Source organism: Nicotiana attenuata, unplaced genomic scaffold (assembly GCF_001879085.1).
Source record: "Nicotiana attenuata strain UT unplaced genomic scaffold, NIATTr2, whole genome shotgun sequence".
NCBI classification, from domain to species: Eukaryota; Viridiplantae; Streptophyta; class Magnoliopsida; order Solanales; family Solanaceae; genus Nicotiana; species Nicotiana attenuata.
Window position 1 is genome coordinate 321,206 of NW_017670367.1, and position 20,025 is coordinate 341,230.

At 42.8% G+C, this 20,025-nt stretch overlaps 1 protein-coding gene across 1 annotated transcript; it reads right to left on the reverse strand.

The window, feature by feature from the left end:
• Positions 1-11,076: 11,076 nt before the first annotated feature.
• On the reverse strand, positions 11,077-14,435 carry LOC109238456 (protein CHLOROPLAST IMPORT APPARATUS 2-like). The gene is made up of 3 exons (XM_019404929.1): positions 12,728-14,435; positions 12,253-12,402; positions 11,077-11,391 (listed from the first exon to the last, which is right to left on the reverse strand). The coding sequence occupies exons 1-2, from the start codon at positions 13,748-13,750 to the stop codon at positions 12,268-12,270; spliced, it is 1,158 nt and encodes a 385-aa protein (XP_019260474.1). The 5' UTR covers positions 13,751-14,435; the 3' UTR covers positions 11,077-11,391; positions 12,253-12,267.
• Between the last annotated feature and the right edge of the window lie 5,590 nt (positions 14,436-20,025).

The following is a 20,025-nucleotide window of genomic DNA, read 5'->3' on the forward strand; positions in this document are numbered from 1 at the left end:
ATAAGTGGAGCCTGGATCGAATAGAACCGATGCATCCCTATGACAGACAGGAACAATACCTGTGATGATAAATCGGAGGCAACGGCCTCAGTACGGGCAGGAAGGGCATAGTATCTGGCATGGTCTCCCTCTCTAGGGTGATCTCTACCTCCCCGACCTCCACCTCTAGCTGGCTGAGCAGGTGGGGTAGCAACTGGTGATGTAATCATAGCGTGGGAACTCTGCGGAGCACGCTGTGGCTGAGAAGTCTGTGAAGGTGCACCCTTCCTAAGTCTAGGGCAATCCCTCACCATATGGAGTGTTTCGCCACACTTAAAACAAGCTCTAAGAGGACGTGGCAGTTGTGACTGGCCCGGGCCAGGTCTGCTGGACTGACCACTAAAGCACCCTGCGCAGGAGGCGCACTAGATACTGGAGGTGCATAATAAGGTTCCTGAGGTCCAGGAGGAGCTGGAATACCACTGGCTGCTGGAAGAGCTGAATGAACAGGGCGACTCATATAACCCCTACCATGAAGAACTGCAGCTGGGGCACGGGCACCCGAATAATAGCCCGACTCACGAGACCTCTTGGCCTCTCTCTCCTCTCTATCACGAGCGTGCATGCCCTCTACTCTCCTAGCAATGCTCACCACTTACTGATAAGAAATATCCATCTCCAACTCCTGGGCCATGCGAGATCTGATACTGGGAATAAGCCCCTCAATAAACCGGCAAACTCTCTCATGAACCGTAGAAACCAAGGCCGGTGCATGCCTAGCCAAGTCACTAAAACAAACAGCATACTCCAAAACAGTCATAGAACCCTGGCGCAAATGCTCAAACTACGCGTGCCATGTGTCCCTGAGGCTCTAGGAAACATACTCCCTCAAAAACATATCTGAAAACTGAGTCCATGTAAGGGAAGCTGCCTCAGCTGGACTGTCTAACTCAAAAGTACGCCACCACTGATAGGCTGCTCCTCGAAGCTGGAAGGCAGTGAAAGAAACCCCACTCAATCCTGATATACCCATAGTGTGGAGGATACGGTGGCACTCCTCTAGAAATCCCTGAGCATCCTCTGATGCTAGACCATTGAATGTAGGAGGCTAGTACTTCTTGAACCTCTCAAGCCTCCTTTTCTCCTCCTCTGAAGCTATTGCCCTATCCTCGGGCTGAACTGGGGCTACAGACGGTAGCGGTATAACCTGTGGGATCTGATCAACCTGAACCCGTTGCTCTGGGGTGCGAGCGGCGGGAGTCTGTGCTCCTCCCCGGCCTGAGATGTGGCTGCAGCAAGGGAGAATCAATCCTGCCTGAGCTAGAGTGGTGTACATGCTGATGAACTGTGCAAGGGTCTCCTGCAGAGCTGGAGTAGTAGTAGCAGTAGGCATATCAGGCGCCCGGGCTCCGGCTGGAGCTGCTAGTGGCTCTTCCCAGCTTGCGCGTGTGCTCTAGCTGCACCACGTGCCCGTCCTCGGCCTCTACCCCGGCCCCGACCTATAGCGGCTCTAGCAGGGGGGCGTGGGTGTCTGATCATCACCAGTAGCACGTGTCCTCACCATCTGTGAGAGAATAGAAGACAGAGGTTTAGAATTTTGATATCAAAAATCTCGCACGACAAGGAAATCAAATGAAGTGGAATTATCCTAACAGTAACATAGCCTCTCAAAGATAAGTACAGACGTCTCCATACCTATCCGCGAGACTCTAATAAACCGACTTGTGATTCATGACTCCTATGAACCTAGAGCTCTGATACCAACTTGTCACGACCCAAAATCTCCCTCCATGAACTGTCGTAACGACACCTAGTCTCTACGACTAGGTAAGCCTAACAATTAGCGGAAAAAGAATTAAAATATGCGAAACTAGCAATTTACAGGTAATATAATAAAGAAGGTTATAATGCCGCTCGGCATATACAATATCACTCTCTCAAACCGAACAAAAACAATCCCAGAACCCGGAATCTCATGAATCACAAGCTAAAGAAATTACATAAGGTTTCTAACTCCAAAAGTCTAATAACAAGGAAAATACAGGCAAAAGCCTATAACTGAAGGGAGAGTAGAGAGGGACTTCTAGGTCTGCGAATGCGGCAGATATACCTTGAAGTCTCTGAATCGTATAGCCTCACAGATAGTATGGCTGAGCAGAAGAACCTAGATCTGCACACGAAAAACATATGCAGGAAAGGGCATGAGTACACCACAACGGTACCCAGTAAGTGCCAAGCCTAACCTTGGTGGAGTAGTGACGAGAAAGGTCAGGTCCCTACTGGTTACATATACAACAAGGTAAAAACAGTAAGAAATATGACAGTATAATTAAACTACTAACAGTGAACAAAGATGAAATCACAGAGAGAAATAACTCAGTACACGAAGAAAAAGCAACAGGGAATCTTCTAAGATAACATCGCGTAGTCCCAAACGTAAATGTGCAGAGGATCTCCCGGGATACCGTCCCGTAGTCCAAATCGTAAATAAGCAGGGAGATCTCCCAGAATACCGATCCGTAGTCCCAAAATAAATATCCAGTATAGGGGGAGCTCTCGGTATACCATACCGTAGTACCAAAGTAAACATGCAAGGGGATCTCCCGGAATTCCGTTCCGTAGTCCCAAAGTAAATGCACAACAGTCTCAACAAGGAATTTACAGTTCAATACAAGTTCGTATCAAGAAAGCAGGTAATTCTACCCTAAACATGCTACATAGAATTCAAGTAAAGCAGTTAAGACAGTTAAGTCAAATAAGCATGCTTTCCTAAATTACACCGGAGGCCTCAAATACTAATATTACTCGATTAAAGGGAAAACACATATATTTACTTAATGAAAATAGGGTTTTTCCATAATTAGCATATGTACACACTCGTCACCTCACGTACAAGGCATTCATATAACAACAAAACCAAAATCCTAAGGGGAGTTTCCCCACACAAGGTTAGGCAAGCCACTTACCTCGAACCAGCTCAAATCAAATTCGAAATTACGTTCTTGCCATGAGTATCCAACTCTGAGTGGCCCAAATCTAATCAAATCAATTTCATAATATAAATATAACTACGAACAACTAATTTAACTAATGAATTTAAAGCTATAGCGAGAAATTAGAAAAGCGCCCAAAAATCCTCCTCGGGCCCACGTCTCGAAATCGGGTAAAAATTACGGATTATGAACACTCATTCACTCACGAGTTCACTCGTACAAAAATCATCCCAATCCGATGTCTAATTCTTATCCAGAACTCAGAATTTCCACTGGGGAACTTTATCCCCCATTTCCAAACTTCTACCCTCAAATATACTTAATTAGATGAGAAAAATAACAATAGATTAATGTATTAGAACCAAAGTAGAGTTAGAATTCGTTACCCAATAGTTTTCCTTCAAAATCTCTCAAGAAATCTCCTTCTACCGAGCTTTAAATCAATTTTAGAAGTTATGAACTCAAACCCTCGATTTCACTTTTTTCTGCCTAGCGATTTCCGCTTTTGCAAAGGGTCCACCGCACCTACGGTCCCGTTTCTGCGTCTCAGGCTCCGCACCTGCGGAATTTCACTAAGTCTCCAGATTTCGCACCTGCACTCCTCTCTTCGCAGATGCGGTTTCGCTTCTACGATAATTGATCTCCAAGCCTAAGCCCGCATCTGCGGTCACCAAGCCACTTCTGCGGCGTCGCACCTGCGGCCCAAACTCTGCAGGTGCTAAACCAACAGGTTCATCACATCAGAAATTTGCTTAAGTCAAATTTCAATTACGTTAAGCATCCAAAACTCACCCGAGGCCCCGGGGACCTCAATTAAACATGCCAACCAATCCTAAAACATCATAAGAACTTATTCGAACCCTCAAATCCCATCAAACAATGCTAAAACCACGAATCACCCTGCAATCTAAGCCTATTATAGTTGAAATCTCAAGAATTTTACAACCGATGTCGAAACCAACCAAACCATGTCCGATTGATGCCAAAATTAGCACACAAGTCACATTCAACACTACTGAACTATCCTAACCTTCGAAATTGGATTCCGACCTCGATATCACAATTTCACTATCGATCCAGAAACTTAAAAAATTCAACTTTCGGCATTTCAAGCCTAAATAATCTACGGACCTCCAAAACACAATCCAAACACGCCCCTAAGCCGAAAATCACCCAACGGAGCTAACGGAATCGACGGAATTCCATTCTGGAGCCGTCTTCACACTGCTCCAACTACGGTCCAAATTCTAAAGCTTAAGCTCTCATTTAGGGACTAAGTGTCCCAAAACACTCTGAAACTCAAAACAAATCATCTCGGCAAATCACAATAGCAGAAATAAACACGGGAGAAGCAGTTAATAGGGGATCGGGGCGTAAATTCTCAAAATGACCGCCTGAGTCGTTACAAGATATCACCTAAATATTGCGTGAATCCGTTAATGTTGAAGTCTCATATGGTAGTATTTAGAGCCACAAGATTGAATATGAATGGAAGCCTATTCTATGTCAAGAGTGTATGCAATTTGGACACCAGAAGGAGCAACGTCCAAAACAGAAGCAGGGAATGCAAGGCTTGAACAGGAATGTACCCAAGCAAGATAAACACACTAGGCAAGAATGGCAGCCTAAACCAAAAGCTAATGCAGAAGGGCCAACATTTCCACTTGTAGACCAAGATGTGGCAGTCCACATTCCTCCAACAATTGTTCAACAGGAGGAAACTCACACTGCCTCTTCCCAAGTTCAATTTAGAGGGAAGCAAGTGGTAGTGTTTCAAGGCAAAAAGGAGATACCACAAACAGATGAAGAGTCCGATAATGAGGTTGACTTCAATCAATTCAGTAAGCTATGTTTAAAGATTGGAGAACCTGCAAATAGAAGAATTCGGGGACACAGAAAAGGTAACAGTGGAAAGTTGCAGAGGGATGGCCCCATTGCCAAACCTCCCCCATGATTTTCTACTCATGGAATATTAGGGGGCTAAACAAGCCCTTTAAGCAAAAAGAATTCAAAAACTTCTTGCTCAAGAATAAAGTTGACTTAATAGGATGTCTAGAAACAAAAGTTAGACAAAAGAATGCCAAAAAATTACTAGAAAGTTTAATACAGATTGGAATTTTCATTATGATTATACTCATGTCCCAAATGGTAGAATATGGTTATGCTGGAGACAAAGTTGTGTGACTCTTACTATTCTGGAAAGCACTCCACAGGTGGTACATTGCTCTGTTGAAGATAAAAACTCTCAATTTCAATGCAAGATGTCTTTTGTATATGGTTACAATACTGCAGAGGGCAGAAGAGTATTATGGGAGACACTAAGGCACATTAGCACTTATACTAGTGAGCCTTGGATTATTCTTGGTGATTTCAATGTTATTCCCTCCACAGAAGATAAAATTAATGGGCTGCCAGTGCATGTAAATGAAACAGTAGACTTTTAATCTTGTGTCACTGATATTGCTCTGGGTCAGGTGAATAGAAAGGGTTGGCAATACTCATGGTGTAATAAGAGGGATGGAGATGATAAGATCTATAGCAATATTGACTGGGTGTTTGGGAATGATAAGTGGTTCCAAGACTATGGAAACTTAGAGGTTATTTATTATAATCCAGAATGTTCAGATCATACTCCTATTATCATCAGAACATTGATTCCTAGACAAAAGCTAAAAAGACCTTTCAGACTCCTTAATGTATTTGTCACGACCCAAACCGAAGGGCCGCGACGGGCACCCGGTGCCTTACTCAACCGAGTACCAACGTAACATATCTTTCTTATCATACTATCAAGGGTAAATGAGATAGAAAACATGTCATGGATAACAAGAATAAAACATAATGGAATACTCAACATATGATGACCGAACATGATATACAAACTTATACATGTGACATACGGGCTTATAAGGCCGACATGACCATTTGTAAACTCAAAACATAGGCCGACAAGGCCATACAAGTATCCATACACCTGACATCTGTCTACAAGCCTCTAAGAGTACATAAAATCATAAAGGTCGGGACAGGGCCCCGCCATACCAATCAATACATATCCAAAGCATACTGACAAAATAGGCAACTCCGGAGCAAGTGGAGTACACCAACACCTTCGCTGAGCTGATAGCCTACTAGGAGGAATGTCAACCTGTCTATCGGGACTTGCGGGCATGAAACGCAGCGTCCCCAGGCAAAAGGGACGTCAGTACGAATAAAGTACCGAGTATGTAAGGCAGGAAAGCATAAATAAGAACAGTAATGTAAAGAGAGATAGAGGAGATACAACCTGTAACATCTGAGTGCCTCTGGGGGCTACTGACATGAAATGCATAATACATATATATACATAAACTTTTAAAAACATACGCCTCTGTGGGCATCATCATCATCATATCATACCCGGCCTCAAAGAGGACTCGGTAAAAACGTACCCGGCCATCATAAGGCTCGGTAGAATCGTACCCGGCCACGTGGAGCTCGGTAAACCCAACTGATCAGTGGTTGCACAATAGGTGCCATACCCGGCCGACTATAGCGCGGCTCGGTAGAGTAAAGTAGATACATATATAATGCATGCTGGACTCATGGAGTCACGTTCTAAACCTTTTGGAGTGACATAAGGTCATTGCACCATCGATTAACATTATGGACATCATACCATCAATATGAACTTCACTAGGACTCAAGGATCATATATACTTTCTTGGAATAACTTTGTAAGGAAAGAATAACATGGACAACCTTAGTTGCTAGGAGTAGATTCATTATGAAATAGCGTATCGTTTATGTTCGTTTCACTTTAGATCATGCCAAAAGAATGAAGGAAGAGCCTTAACATACCTTAAACATGTTGAGTCCTTAATACCTTCTAAGCAACTCTTCAAACAAGTCAACTCGATCTATCATAGCATAAGGAGATTCAAAATCAGTGTTGAGCAAAGGCCAAGTCTGTAACTTAAGCTAGTAGCTCGTCTACGTAAATTCGGGCAGCATCTCCCTTGTAACAAGGGCCTCCTCCAATACCATATACCAACAACAACAGCCAGGGAAGTCCAGCAACCTATAAATATCAATAACAAGACACCATATAACAACAACAAGTCACAACTACTTCACGACGAGCGGCAAGCTCCGATTGGAATCCGTATAACCCATATCACCCCTTATAACTTCTTACATTACTTTAACAGTATCATTAACATGATAATGAAGTCATTAATCAATGATTCCATCCTTATACCATATATTTATAACAAAGGAAACAATCCTCAACTCCAACTATCTTCAATTAGTAGCTTTATTCACTAGTTGACGTCTACTCCATCCGTTTAACTTAATCAACATCAAGATAACCTTAAGCACATGCAAGAAGACAATACACATAACTCCTATAGTAACTTCAAGTCGAAATCCAAGTTATATTCAGCTCACAACAACCCTCAATAGCAATACAACACCATAGAAGTAACTTAAGCTAATCCAAGTACTATCTTGTAGTTTATCATCCTAACAACTTAACCAACATACAAGCAAGCTTAATCACAATTAGTAGGCTGTTATACTCACCTTAGACAGCAGCAAGAACTTGGAATTTCATCCAAATACAGCCCACAACAATCCTCAATGACCACACAACCTCAAAGAGGTGTTGTTCTTCACTAGAGCTAAGTTTTGATGTTGAGATATGGTGTAATCACTTTGGAATCACTTCAAACACTTGTGGAATCTGTTTAGAAGGGTTAGGAGAAGTTTGGAGACGAAGTTGAGTTGAAAATATGTGAAAAATAGGCGTCCAAATCGTTTGTAAAGTGAAGTAGGTCGACCACCGCCTAAGTGGGTCCCATTGGGAGCTGCTTGCGCGGTCTCGCAAAAATGCGAATATCTCTCTACTCCGATGTCGTATTGACGAATGGTTTAATGCGTTGGAAACTAGACTCGTAGATCTTCAATTTGATATGTAGATCATCCATTTATGCCAAGTATATTGGGAGAAAAGTGCATCTACATTTGACCTAAATTTCAGCACATTATAAATGCAACTTGTGATGATCTTTGCTAACTTTTGTTCCATAACTCGTTTGACTTAAAAACATAACACACGACTATCATACGACTACAATAACTCATAAATTAACCTCCTCATCATGTTAATCACCCTAGTCTCACCCCAAAAGAATATGTTATAACATTCCAAACTTGTCGATTTTTGACGAAACTTATTTTCTTCAATTCGTTTAGCGACTAAGCTTTCCAACCCTTTTGGTACTTGTTATTCATGATCTTAAATATTTGTAACCTCCAAGGTAACATGATTAACTTAGTTTATTTGCTTCCAAATATAATCTCATTTTCGAGCTTACATCAATGACTTACGACGTACTCTCACGTATGAAAACTTGGGGTGTAACAGTATTACTCAAGCAAGATTCATTTAAGGAAGCTGTCAAACATTGTTGGGATCAAAACTTCACTGGATGTCATATGTATAGATTGTGGATGAAACTCAAGGCATTGGAAAGGGAAGCAAGGGTGATGAACAAAGAGATGTCCAACACAGAGATTAGAATTGAAAAACTACAACAGAAGGTGCAGGATGTGCAGAGTCAAATGGCCAAGGACATGTTCAATAATCAGTTGACAGTTGAGGAGAAAGAATTACTTACTCAATTAGAAGAATGGACTGGAATTCAAGAGCAAATATTAAGGCAGAAGTCCAGAGCTACATGGATATCATATGGAGATGCCAACACCAAGTATTTTCATGCACAACTGAAAGCAAGACAAGCCAGGAACAGGATCTCTTCTATTTGCAATGACTATGGAGTCCTACTCTTAGAGCCAACTTTGGTACAACAATAATTTTTGACATATGATAAGCAGTTGCTTAGAGATGTAGAGTCAATATTGCCTTGCATTGATACTACTATTGCTAGAGATGGTCCTTGCCTTACATTGAGCCAGGAACAGGAATTACTAAAACCAGTTACTAGAGAAGACATAATCCAAGCTATCAAAGATCTTCCAAATGACAAAGCTCCTGGTATTAATGGATTTATAGCTGAACTTTTTAAAGCACATTGGGAGACAGTAGGAGAAGATATGATTAAAGTCATTTTATAGTTTTTTGACAATGGTAAATTGTTAAGGGAGGTCAACTGCACCATAGTCACCTTGGTTCCTAAGGTTTCTAGTCCTGCTTGTGCTAAAGATTTCAGACCCATAACATGTTGTAGTAATGTCTATAAGATACTTGCAAAGGTGTTAAGTATAAAAATAAAACCTATGGTTGATTACTTGGTGGGTCCATCCCAATCTGCATTTATTGAAGGTAGAAATATCCTGGGCAATGTGATTATAGCTCATGAGTTAGTGAAGGGTTATAGGAAAAAAGGAGTATCACCTAGATGCCTAGTAAAAGTAGATATCAAAAAGGCATATGATTCTCTGAATTGGGATTTCCTGAGGCAAGTGCTAGTGGAATTTGGATTCCATCAGAAGCTGGTCCATTTGATCATGAATCGTGTCTCCACCGTTAGTTATTTTGCTACTAAGTGGTGGTCTAACTCCTATATTCCATGCTAAGGGAGGGCTGAGACAAGGGGACCCCATGTCCCCATATCTATTTGTTCTAGCTATGGAATACCTAAATAGATCCTTGAAGTAACTTAGAAATAATCCTGACTTCAATTACCATCCCAGATGTGCAAAGAAGGAAATAGTTCACATTTGTTTTGCTGATGATATACTAATGTGTTGCAGGGCAGACAAGGTCTCTATTCTTCTTATGATGCAAGCATTTGATCACTTTTCAAGTGTTTCTGACAGAAAGCCATTCTGGAGAAGAGTTCATTCTTTGTTGCAGGAGTGACACAAGAGTTTAAATTCAGATAATGCAAGATATGCACTTCACTATTAGAGAGATGCCATTCAAATACTTGGGTATTCCATTGTCTTCAAGAAAGCTTTCTATTCACCAGTGTCTACCCTTGGTTGAAAAGATAATTGCTAGAGTTCAATGTTGGACCACTAAGTTCCTATCATACAGTGGTAGAGTACAACTTATCAAAAATGTACTATTTGAGATGCAGACATATCGGGCCCAAGTGTTCCTCTTGCCTAAGAAGATCCTGACTTTGGTGACAAATGTATGCAAGAATTTCCTGTGGACTGGGAGTAATGAATACTCAAGAAGAGCCCTAATAGCCTGGAGTACAGTATGTCTTCATAAACAACAGAAGGGTTAAATATATTGGATTTCTTTACCTGGAACAAAGCTGCAATCTGCAAACTATTGTGGGTAGTGGGTAAAAAAAAAGGACAAACTTTGGGTACAATGGATCCGTAGAATATACATAAAGGACAGGGAGCTGAACAACATGACAACCCCAAGTCAAGCCAGCTGGTTAGTTAGGAAGATATTTGATGCAAGGAAATGGATGACTCAATCTGGTAATGTTATGGACTGCCTTGAATCATTTGAAGATAGAGAAAAGTTCAGTATCAAAAAGGCCTATCAATCTTTTATTCCTACATTTCCAAAAGTCTCGTGGAAAAGCTTGCCCTAGGGAAAGGAATAATTCCAAGGCATCATTTTATTCTATGGCTGACAGTTCATAAGAAGTTATCAACAGTGGACAGACTACAGAAATGGGGAATTAAGGTGGTGCAAGATTATGTCCTATGTAACACAAATGCAGTGGAGACATTGGAGCACCTCTTCTTTTGTTATGACTATTCAAAGTATATATGGAGCACGCTGCTACTCTAGTTAGGGGAGAGGAGGCCAATCAGAGGATGGGATGAGGAGGTCATTTGGGCATCCAAGAGAACTAATAATTCTCGAACAAGAGCAGGCATCATTGGCTTCTTATTTGCAGCAAGTATATACCACATATGGGCTGAGAGGAATGCCAGAAGGTTCAGAAACTAGAGACGAGAAAGTAGGAAGTTGATCAAGAAATTGTACTGCAATTACATATATATGGTCAGAGAAATGGCAAATGGCAACAGTAGCTGAATGGCCTGAATAGTTACCCACTATAGATTCTAAAGTGTTAGACATGTTATAACTAGATATTGTCAGTAGTTATAGAAGTTAGATGGGTGAGGAACAATTAGAATAGTTGTAGAGATTACTGAGAGCTGACTCATGAGTCCACTGGGTCACTTGTACATATTGATATACTTGGTTAAATAAAATTTTTAAGTTTAACCCAAAAAAAAAAAAAAAAAACAAGACAAAAGATTTGAAATGAAAAAACCTGAAATTAGAGAAACAAAACTGCAAATACCCAAAGAAAAAAGAAGGTAAAAAGATCCTAAGAATGCTAGAAAAGATCATACTCTAGTATCAAACAAAACTTGTTCTTGTTCATCCTAGCTCATTCTCTGGTGAATTTGGTCTTTTCACAAAAATACCCTGCAAAAATAAATAAATATAGATATTTGAGGTTCCAAACAGAATAATGATAAATGAGGGGTGTATAAAGAAATATAAAGATTTTGAAGAACTTCAGAGGATGAATTGAAATAAGCTTGTATAAGTACAACTGGGCCTCAATTTTTATTAATATCGTCAATTAGCTGAAACTAAGAGACTTTTAATTACATAAAATGGGATTATACAATAAATCCATTGAAAAAATAAACCTAATTTACTCATAGAGTTGTTATTTATGTGGAGCTATACGTACTTATAAAAGAAAACATTTTCTTTCCCCTGCATAAACTGATTTATTTAACGACATCCAATGAATGAGGATTCAGAAGAAATTTCTAACGAATTCATAAATATATAATTGACCTTTTTTTCTTTCAGAATTTTCTAGACTTCGATAGAGTTAATTGAAATTTAGTTCTATTTTTTTTTTAAAAAAGAAGAAAAAGAACAAAACAAAAAGTGATTGAGAAAAGAAAAAGTGAATTCAGGAAAAGTTAAAACAATCATTCACAGGCAGAAAAATTTTAAAGGCCTTTATATGATTTATAGATCCCCACAATCTCATTTTAATTGTACTACCCAATGATTGAGGTAAGAGTTTAAATTTATCATTTTTAAATTATAGTGGTCAAAACACAGATAAAAAAGTCAATAACTATTTAGAGATTTAGAGTTTTTTATAAATAAAAAATAAGTATCACCTAAAAGATCAGTATAGATAACTGTTAAAAATAAGTAAAATAATAAAAAATAAAGCAAGTAACCCATCACAACAAGTAACATTGACAGTGTGAATATTTGTATACTTACTATTTGTAAATTTTTTTATAATAATGGTACCTTCATTATGATCGATCAGTGTTGACTTTCTAACTTGGTGAAATTCTTTTTAATGAACAAACGTGTACGTCGTTTTTCTTTGTAACGTAACACACCGGCCTCTCGCATGCATCCATTCTCTGAGAATAAGTCTATTTGTGCCAATCTAGCCTGCATCCAATATTAAACCATTATTTACACTTAAAAATCATAATTTTAAAGAAGATTAAAAAAAAACATATGTAAGTAGAAGACATTCGTTAAAACAAACCAAATTCGTGACCTACTTGAAAGAAATACTAAATAATTAAGAGTGTGAAAAGATTTTCTTTAAAAAAGAAAAAGGTAAGAAAGAAAGAAAGAAAGAAAAAGCGTGAGATGCACGTGCCATGGTCCAATAGTACGATTGCAGCTTATATATCTAGTACTAGTACTTCTAACTAAAATAACAGAATTCAAGATTCAATATCTTATGGCATTAAGGGAAAAAACATACTTGGACGTCATTTCCGGCAGCCTTCGATCCCGGCATTTCATCGGAGAACGGCGATTCTTTATCGTACCACGCATTCAAAACATTGTTGTAGTTCAATTTTAGGAGCAACTCGGATTTTGGTTTTGGCACGTCAACCTCTTCTTTGGTTGATTGACTCGAATTATCCTTGTTCGTCCTCTTTGGAGTCGATTTGTCCTTTGTTGATGGTGGTTTCGAGCTCCTCAACTCCACGAGTCTCTCGACTTTCTTCTTCTTTTTTTGTATAGGTGGTTTGCTAAATTTCGGAGTAATGTCGATGACATTTACACTAGGATTCTTCCACCAATCCCCGTCATCAACATTTCTCAATGGTCGCGCTCCATTTCTCATGCCAAAATCATAATGGAGGTATCCATTTTCAAATCCTAGTCCTATTGGAAAACCATAACTTGATTCATTCATTGATTCATTCTCCACATTTAGCTTCCCCATAATATTATCGATTACACCCTCTTCAATTTCCTCATCCAAAATAGACTCTTCATCAAAATCTTCTTGAAATTCATCACATACCTCTAAAGAACTACTCCCTTTGGAGTCAATTTCCCCTGGACTTTGGCATGGTTTGTCACATGAACTCATTAACCTTTGCTCAATTGGACAATTGGGGTTTTCTTGCAATGGTGGATGGATTAAAAATCCCGAATTTTCGACCATTTTATAAGGCACAACTAAGTCTGAGGATTCATATAAGAAGGGATAGTGTGGCTTTGTGAATTTGCAAGGCTTAGTGAGGTGTTTTGTGTTGAATATTTTAGGATAGGCTGTGGATAGAAGAGCTGCAGCTTCATTATAAGTTTGATTAGGCCTTTTTCGAGGGGTTCGAGGTTTTCTAGTTGAAATTGCAATAGGAGAATTGCTGGAGTCTGAAAGAGTTGATGAAGGTGAAGATGATTGTGAAGTCCATGAATTAGATGGAGATTTTATAATCTCTAAATCCAATTTATAAGCTGCCCTTCCACCACCAGTTAACCAAGAAGACATTGTGCTAAAAGAGAAACAAGGGAAAAACAGAGAAGAAATTCAAGAATTGAAACAAAAGTCAATTCTTGGAATTTAATGATGAATTCTTGAAAACCCCATTAAGCAATTCAGACTGAATTCTCAAAAATCAGGTGAACTTCCAAATTGGGAAAGAACAAAGAAGAAGCTAGAGAAAAAGTACCAATTGGCAAGAATGTATTTGATTTGGTGAAGTTTTCCAAGGAAGTACTATGTTTTTGTAAGGACATAAACCAAAACAGTACAATAACAGACCCTTAAACCCTAAAAAGTACACTCTTTTTTCACTATAAACCAAACTTTCCAAAGCATTTTTTTTAGTCAATGAGCTAAACACTTTTCAGCACTAGTTCCCTCTAACATTTAAAAAAAAAAAACTTGGCTTCAACTCACCAAACAAAACAAGTGGACAATGGATATACAAACCACTCTATCATCAAGTCAAAACTCAAAAAAGAGAGAATTTGCTTGGATTTACCCTTTGGCCAAGAATTGAGCTAAGGAAGAAGATGAAGCACTGAATTTTAAATAAAGGAATTCAGAAGGGTTTTAGGGTTTGTCATATGTATAAATATAGAAATAGAAAGAAAGAGAAAGAGGAGTTTTAGGTACAGTGGTCACGGGAGATGTATATAGAGGAAGATATAAGGCTAAGATTTGTGTCTGTGAAGAGATTGGGGTGTTTTTGAATACAGAGGAAAAGAACAAACAAAGCCTACAACTATTGAGTGGACCACTATTGCTTTGTGTTACAGTTTCCCTAATATATACTTTTGCATAATTACAATCACATATTCTCTTCGATAATTTGCTAAAATGCCCTAAAAAAAGAATTTTTTCTAAAAAAAAATTATTTTATCCTTCTTGATAAGTTGTGATGAGAGTATATGTGTATGGGTCAAAATCTGACCTCACGGTAATTAACGGAGTTAATCTCCTCTTGAGCTAATCCATAATTAATAAGTGGTATGGCCACTTATTTATAAGAGGATTTGACTCTTGTCCGATTGAATCTACGGGGGGCACGGCCCATTCATTCCCCCACGGGGACGGAACCTCAGCGTGGCCACGGCCATTTATTGCCAGCTCACGAAGCTCACATCTATAAATACTAAGAGTGGAAGCCCTAGAAAGGGGGCTACTTCTTCACTACTATAGACAGGAGAGAGAGGGAAAAAATATACCCGTCTTATGGGAAGAGAAAACACCATTGTAAGGCTCTGAACCTCTTCATGGAGAGGCAGACCAAACAAATATTATCAATAAAGGCTTTTAATGTTTCCCCCCTAATTCTGAGTACTTATTTTCGTTTCTTTTATTTGGTCCAATGGATTATTACGATTTGCTATAATTTTCCCGTGATTATTTGTATTGTTTTGCACTCAAAAGATATATGATAACTTTTGAGCAAACAATTTGGCGCCGTCTGTGGGGATTTCATAGCAAAATCGCGTAGTTCTTCCATGGACCAAAAGGAAAGAAACTCCGGAAAAGGAAGAACAACCCAGCTTAAACAAGCCAAAGCGGCATATCAGGCCGATGGAACTCGAAGATCTCGAATCGATATCCAGTTCCTCTGTCTCTCATCTATCAGATGGTGCAAACAAGAAGAAGCAGCCCCCCCCCTCCTAAGGGAAGGTCTCTGTAAGGCATCTCCCACATCCCCGATACAAGCTCCGGCCAGAAACCGGCACGGAGATATCTCGAGCCGAGAGTCGCCTCAAGACAGCCTATAAACCCTGGTTGGGAAGACAACGGATGAGCCGCTCAAGGTCTCGAATCCAAACTGAGCTTCAGCACTCAATACCCACAATATGGGACTCAGGCCATGAGCCTTCGTCATCAAAGATCGACAAAGTTCAACAACAGTTGAACCAAGACAGGTTACGCGCCTTCACCAAAAGTTCAATTACGGTTGAACCAAGACAGGCTACGCGCCTTCGCCAAAAAGTTCAACTACGGTTGAACCGGGGCTCAGGCTATGCGCCTTCACCAAAAAGTTCAACTACGGTTGAACCAAGACAGGCTATGCGCCTTCGCCATTATATCAAGGCTATGCGCCTTCGTCAAAAAGTTCAACTACGGTTGAACCGAGACAGGCTACGCGCCTTCACCAGAAAGTTCAACTACGGTTGAACCGGGGCTCAGGCTATGCGCCTTCGCCATTATATCAAGGCTATGCGCCTTCGTCAAAAAGTTCAACTATGGTTGAACCGAGACAAGCTACGCGCCTTCACCAAAAAGTTCAACTACGGTTGAACCGAGACAGGCTACGCGCCTTCACCAGAAAGTTCAACTACGGTTGAACCGGGACTCAGGCTATGCGCCTTCGCCATTATATCAAGGCTATGCGCCTTCGTCAAAAAGTTCAACTACGGTTGAACCGAGACAGGCTACGCGCCTTCACCAAAAAGTTCAACTACGGTTGAACCAAGACAGGCTACGCGCCTTCACCAGAAAGTTCAACTACGGTTGAACCGGGACTCAGGCTAAGTTCAACTAAGGTTGAACCGGGACTCAGGCTATGAGCCTTCGCCGTCAAAATCGACTAAGTTCAACAACAGTTGAACCGTGACTCAGGCTATGCGCCTTCGCCATCATATCAAGGCTATGCGCCTTCGCCAAAAGTTCAACTACGGTTGAACCAAGACGGGCTACGCGCCTTCACCAACAAGTTCAACCACAGTTGAACCAAAACAGGCTACGAGCCTTCGCCACCAAAGTTAACAAAGTCCAACAACAGTCGAACTGGGACTCCGGCTGCGTGCCTCCGCCAATAAGTCCAGCCACGGTCGAACCTAGACTCAAGCTATACGCCTTCGCTATTGAATCCAACGAGCTCGACCTCGCTCGAACTACAAGAATGGACGCCTTCGTCCTCAACTTTAGCAAGTCCAACCACAGTCGAACCGAGACTCAGGCCAAATGCTTTCATCTGTGAAAGCAAAGCCCGACCTCCAACAAATCAAAGCGCAGGATAGGCACCCTCGCCATTTCAAGTAAGTTCCCCCAACTCGAATTAAAATTCGGGCCACGTAAAGTTCGGCCCCGGTCAAACTACGAGGCCGCGTTTTTTACTATCACGACCGGTAGTTCGACCGCACCCGAACTGGGACTAAGGCTAAGCGCCGCTATCGCCAAATAATGGCCAAGACTCGCCCGCACCGAGCTGAAAAAGCAAGGCCATCAACTATATTAGGGCTAGGGCCATCGCCGCCAACGGTCGACCTAGATTCGACTACGGTGAGTAAACGACCCGACGACGGTCGAAGTTGCCTCTATGGCTAAGGCCGTCGATTCTATCACGACTAAAGTCGTCGATTTAAATTCGACTAGGGCCGCCAACGTGAACGGTCAACAAAAAGCGCAACAAAAACTCTAAAGAATGAAAGAAAAACAGTGACACAAAACAAGCACAAGGCAGGCAATAGAAAAGAAAATTTATATATTTACAAAGTCAAATTGCGGGTCATCCCCGCTTACACCCGGCCAAGGCCGATCAATACAAAAAAAAACAAAAAAACAAGAAACACCTAAACGCCAAACGGCGAACAAGACAAGAAAAAATGCATAAACATCTTTTTACTCGGTGCCGTCTGCGCCACCGTCTGCACCAGCGTCAGCCTCTGGCGTCGCCGCGTCAAAACCACAGTCGGCATGTGCCTCACGAGCCTTCTGACGCGCCCCCTCGAAAGCAGCTTCGGTCACGACGCCAGCCTCCCACAAACTCTTATATACATCACGTTGGGCCTCGGCAAAGACCCAAAGTTCTCGAGCCTGGCTGGAAGAAGCGGCCTGATCCCGTAGCCGCTGATTCTCTTCTTCTAAGGCTGTGATCCGGTCCGCCATGACCTGGGCGTCCTGCTCAAAGACACCAATCCGCTCCTCGAGACTCGCTTCTCTAAAGGCTGCAGCATCCCTTTCCAATGCCCGTTGGGATTCGTGCACGCGGATAGCCTCCTCCAACGCCCCGGCCCTCGACGAAGCATCCCTCACTTGAAGCTTCAATGCCGCGACCTCACCCTCCAACGCGGTCACTTTCCCGCTCCATGCCGCAGCGGCCTCCGCCGCCTTGGCCTCGCCCCGGCGTTCGCACTCAGCTGCGACCCTCTTCACCGCTTCGAGCTCCTCATCCTTTCGGCGGAGCTGCTCCTCGAGAGCACTCGTCCGGCCAAGTATTTGCTGCATCTGAAGCTCCCGCCTCGCCAGCTCTTCGACCAAGGCCCGGCTGCGAGGATCATTCCTCAAGCGCACGCGCAACTCTCGGCACTGATCTCGGTAGCGGCGATACTTCTCCAGCGCCCGCAAAAATATCCCCGAGCGGACCTTGGCTCGACGGATGCTCTCCACCTCCAACAGATAAGACTGCAAAGCAAAGACAACGATTAGAATAAAAGAATAAACTTAAGGCAAAGAAGAAGCGAACCGACGTAATAGTACATACCCTCAAGCCCATCACGGCTACTTCATTCATCAGTCCGACATCCGTAACGCCCCTCAACGACGCATTCTCGGCCTCCGAGCATAGCAGCTCGAACTGCGGCACCAAGCTTTCCCCTTGGAGCAATAAGTTCAATTCCGTGGGAACCTCGATAAAGCGAGATCGCCCCCCTGCGCGCACCGCTGAATTGGTGGAGCCTTCCTGGAACATACGGACGTCGTCGGGATCCAAGTCGGATTCAGACTCATCCTCACCCCCTACAGCATCCGCCGCAGCCGCCGAAGGAGCGCTTGCCTCACCCACATTAGCAGCCGCTGAGGAACTACCTCCCGTCTCAGCGACTGGAACCCCCGATTGAGTCGCCGAAGCGACGGTATCATTACGACCTGAGCCAACCAGGGCAACACCCAGTGTTTGTCCGCCCTCAAGGGCAGGCGCCGCAGCCGCACTCCTCTCCGCGTCCGCCGGGGGGGAGTCCAAATTAATTACCACAGGAGGAGCCGGCGCGAACGCGACCCTACGCCTTATCAACGGCCTCTCCTCCTCCCCATCTGATGACGATTCCGCTCTAGGGCGCGCAACCCCCGATGGCCCCTCGTCCCGAAGTAGGGTCCGTGATGGAGAAGAAACCGCTGAAGACTCGACTGATGCCGCCCTCGGTGTTGAGCGCGACACCGGCGCTGCAGTAAGCCGAGCAACTGCACCAGGCCGACGGAAGGCCAACTGAGGGGCCCTGACGCGGCGTGCCCTCCCTAATCACAAGAAAACAAGGTTGATGAATAGAGTCGAAACAAAGCGGAACATAAGAAGAAATCAATTTTTTACCTGCCACGGGCCTACGGCCATGCCTCTCCCAGAAAGACGCCCATGTGCGTATCCCCCGCGTATGAGGGAGTACGGCCTCGACCCACTCACGTATCCAAGACAATGGGGCCGGCGGCGACCTGTCAGCTACAAAAAAGACACGAGTTAACGCCCATGATCACAAATCATAAAGAGAGAAAGAAAAGGGAATTCAACCACTAAAGAACTTACGTGCATGGTTCCAAGCCTCTGGGAACCAGTAGCATCCTCCACCAGGTGCTTGGTCCTGATGTAAAAGAAGTGCTCGAAAGGGCGAGGGTCGACCTCGTCATCCAACCTCATGACCAGGCCCCTCGACCCACGAGGGCACGCCTGAATCATGGTGCCGCGGACTCTCTGGGGAGCGTAGAGACTTAGCACATGCTGCAGCGTGACCTCCCTACGGGCCAATTCCGCGTACTTGATGAACATTGCCAACAATTTGTATAGGGAAGGAGTGAGCTGACCCGGGCATACCCCGTAATAACGGCAGAAATCCACCACCAGCATTGGGAGCGGGATCTTGAACCCAACCTGAAAGGATAGGCGTAAAAAATGCAGTATCCCCGGCGATCGGTGTGGACCCTCTCCTCGCTTCTAGCGAGAACAATGTCTGCATGGGAAGGAACGACCCCCTGTTCCCGTAATCGGGCCATCCCAATCTCCCCCATTAACGGGGCTTCATCCACCGGTTCCTCTCCACCGTCGGCAGTGAAATCAATCGCCAGACCTCCGGGCCGGGGAACCACCTCGTTAACCGACGGAATTTCTCCAGACTCTATCTGTTCTGCACCTCCCATTACCGGAGATGGCCCTTCAACTGCCGGAAAATCTATCGGAAGAGCATCGTGGGAAGAGCTGCCTGCCATTGTTGATCTACTAAAGACAAATGCTATCACAATCAAAGGAAAGAAAGGAGAAGATGAATTAGCGAGATGAAAAAGTTTCCTCAGAATCTCTCTCAGATGAACAA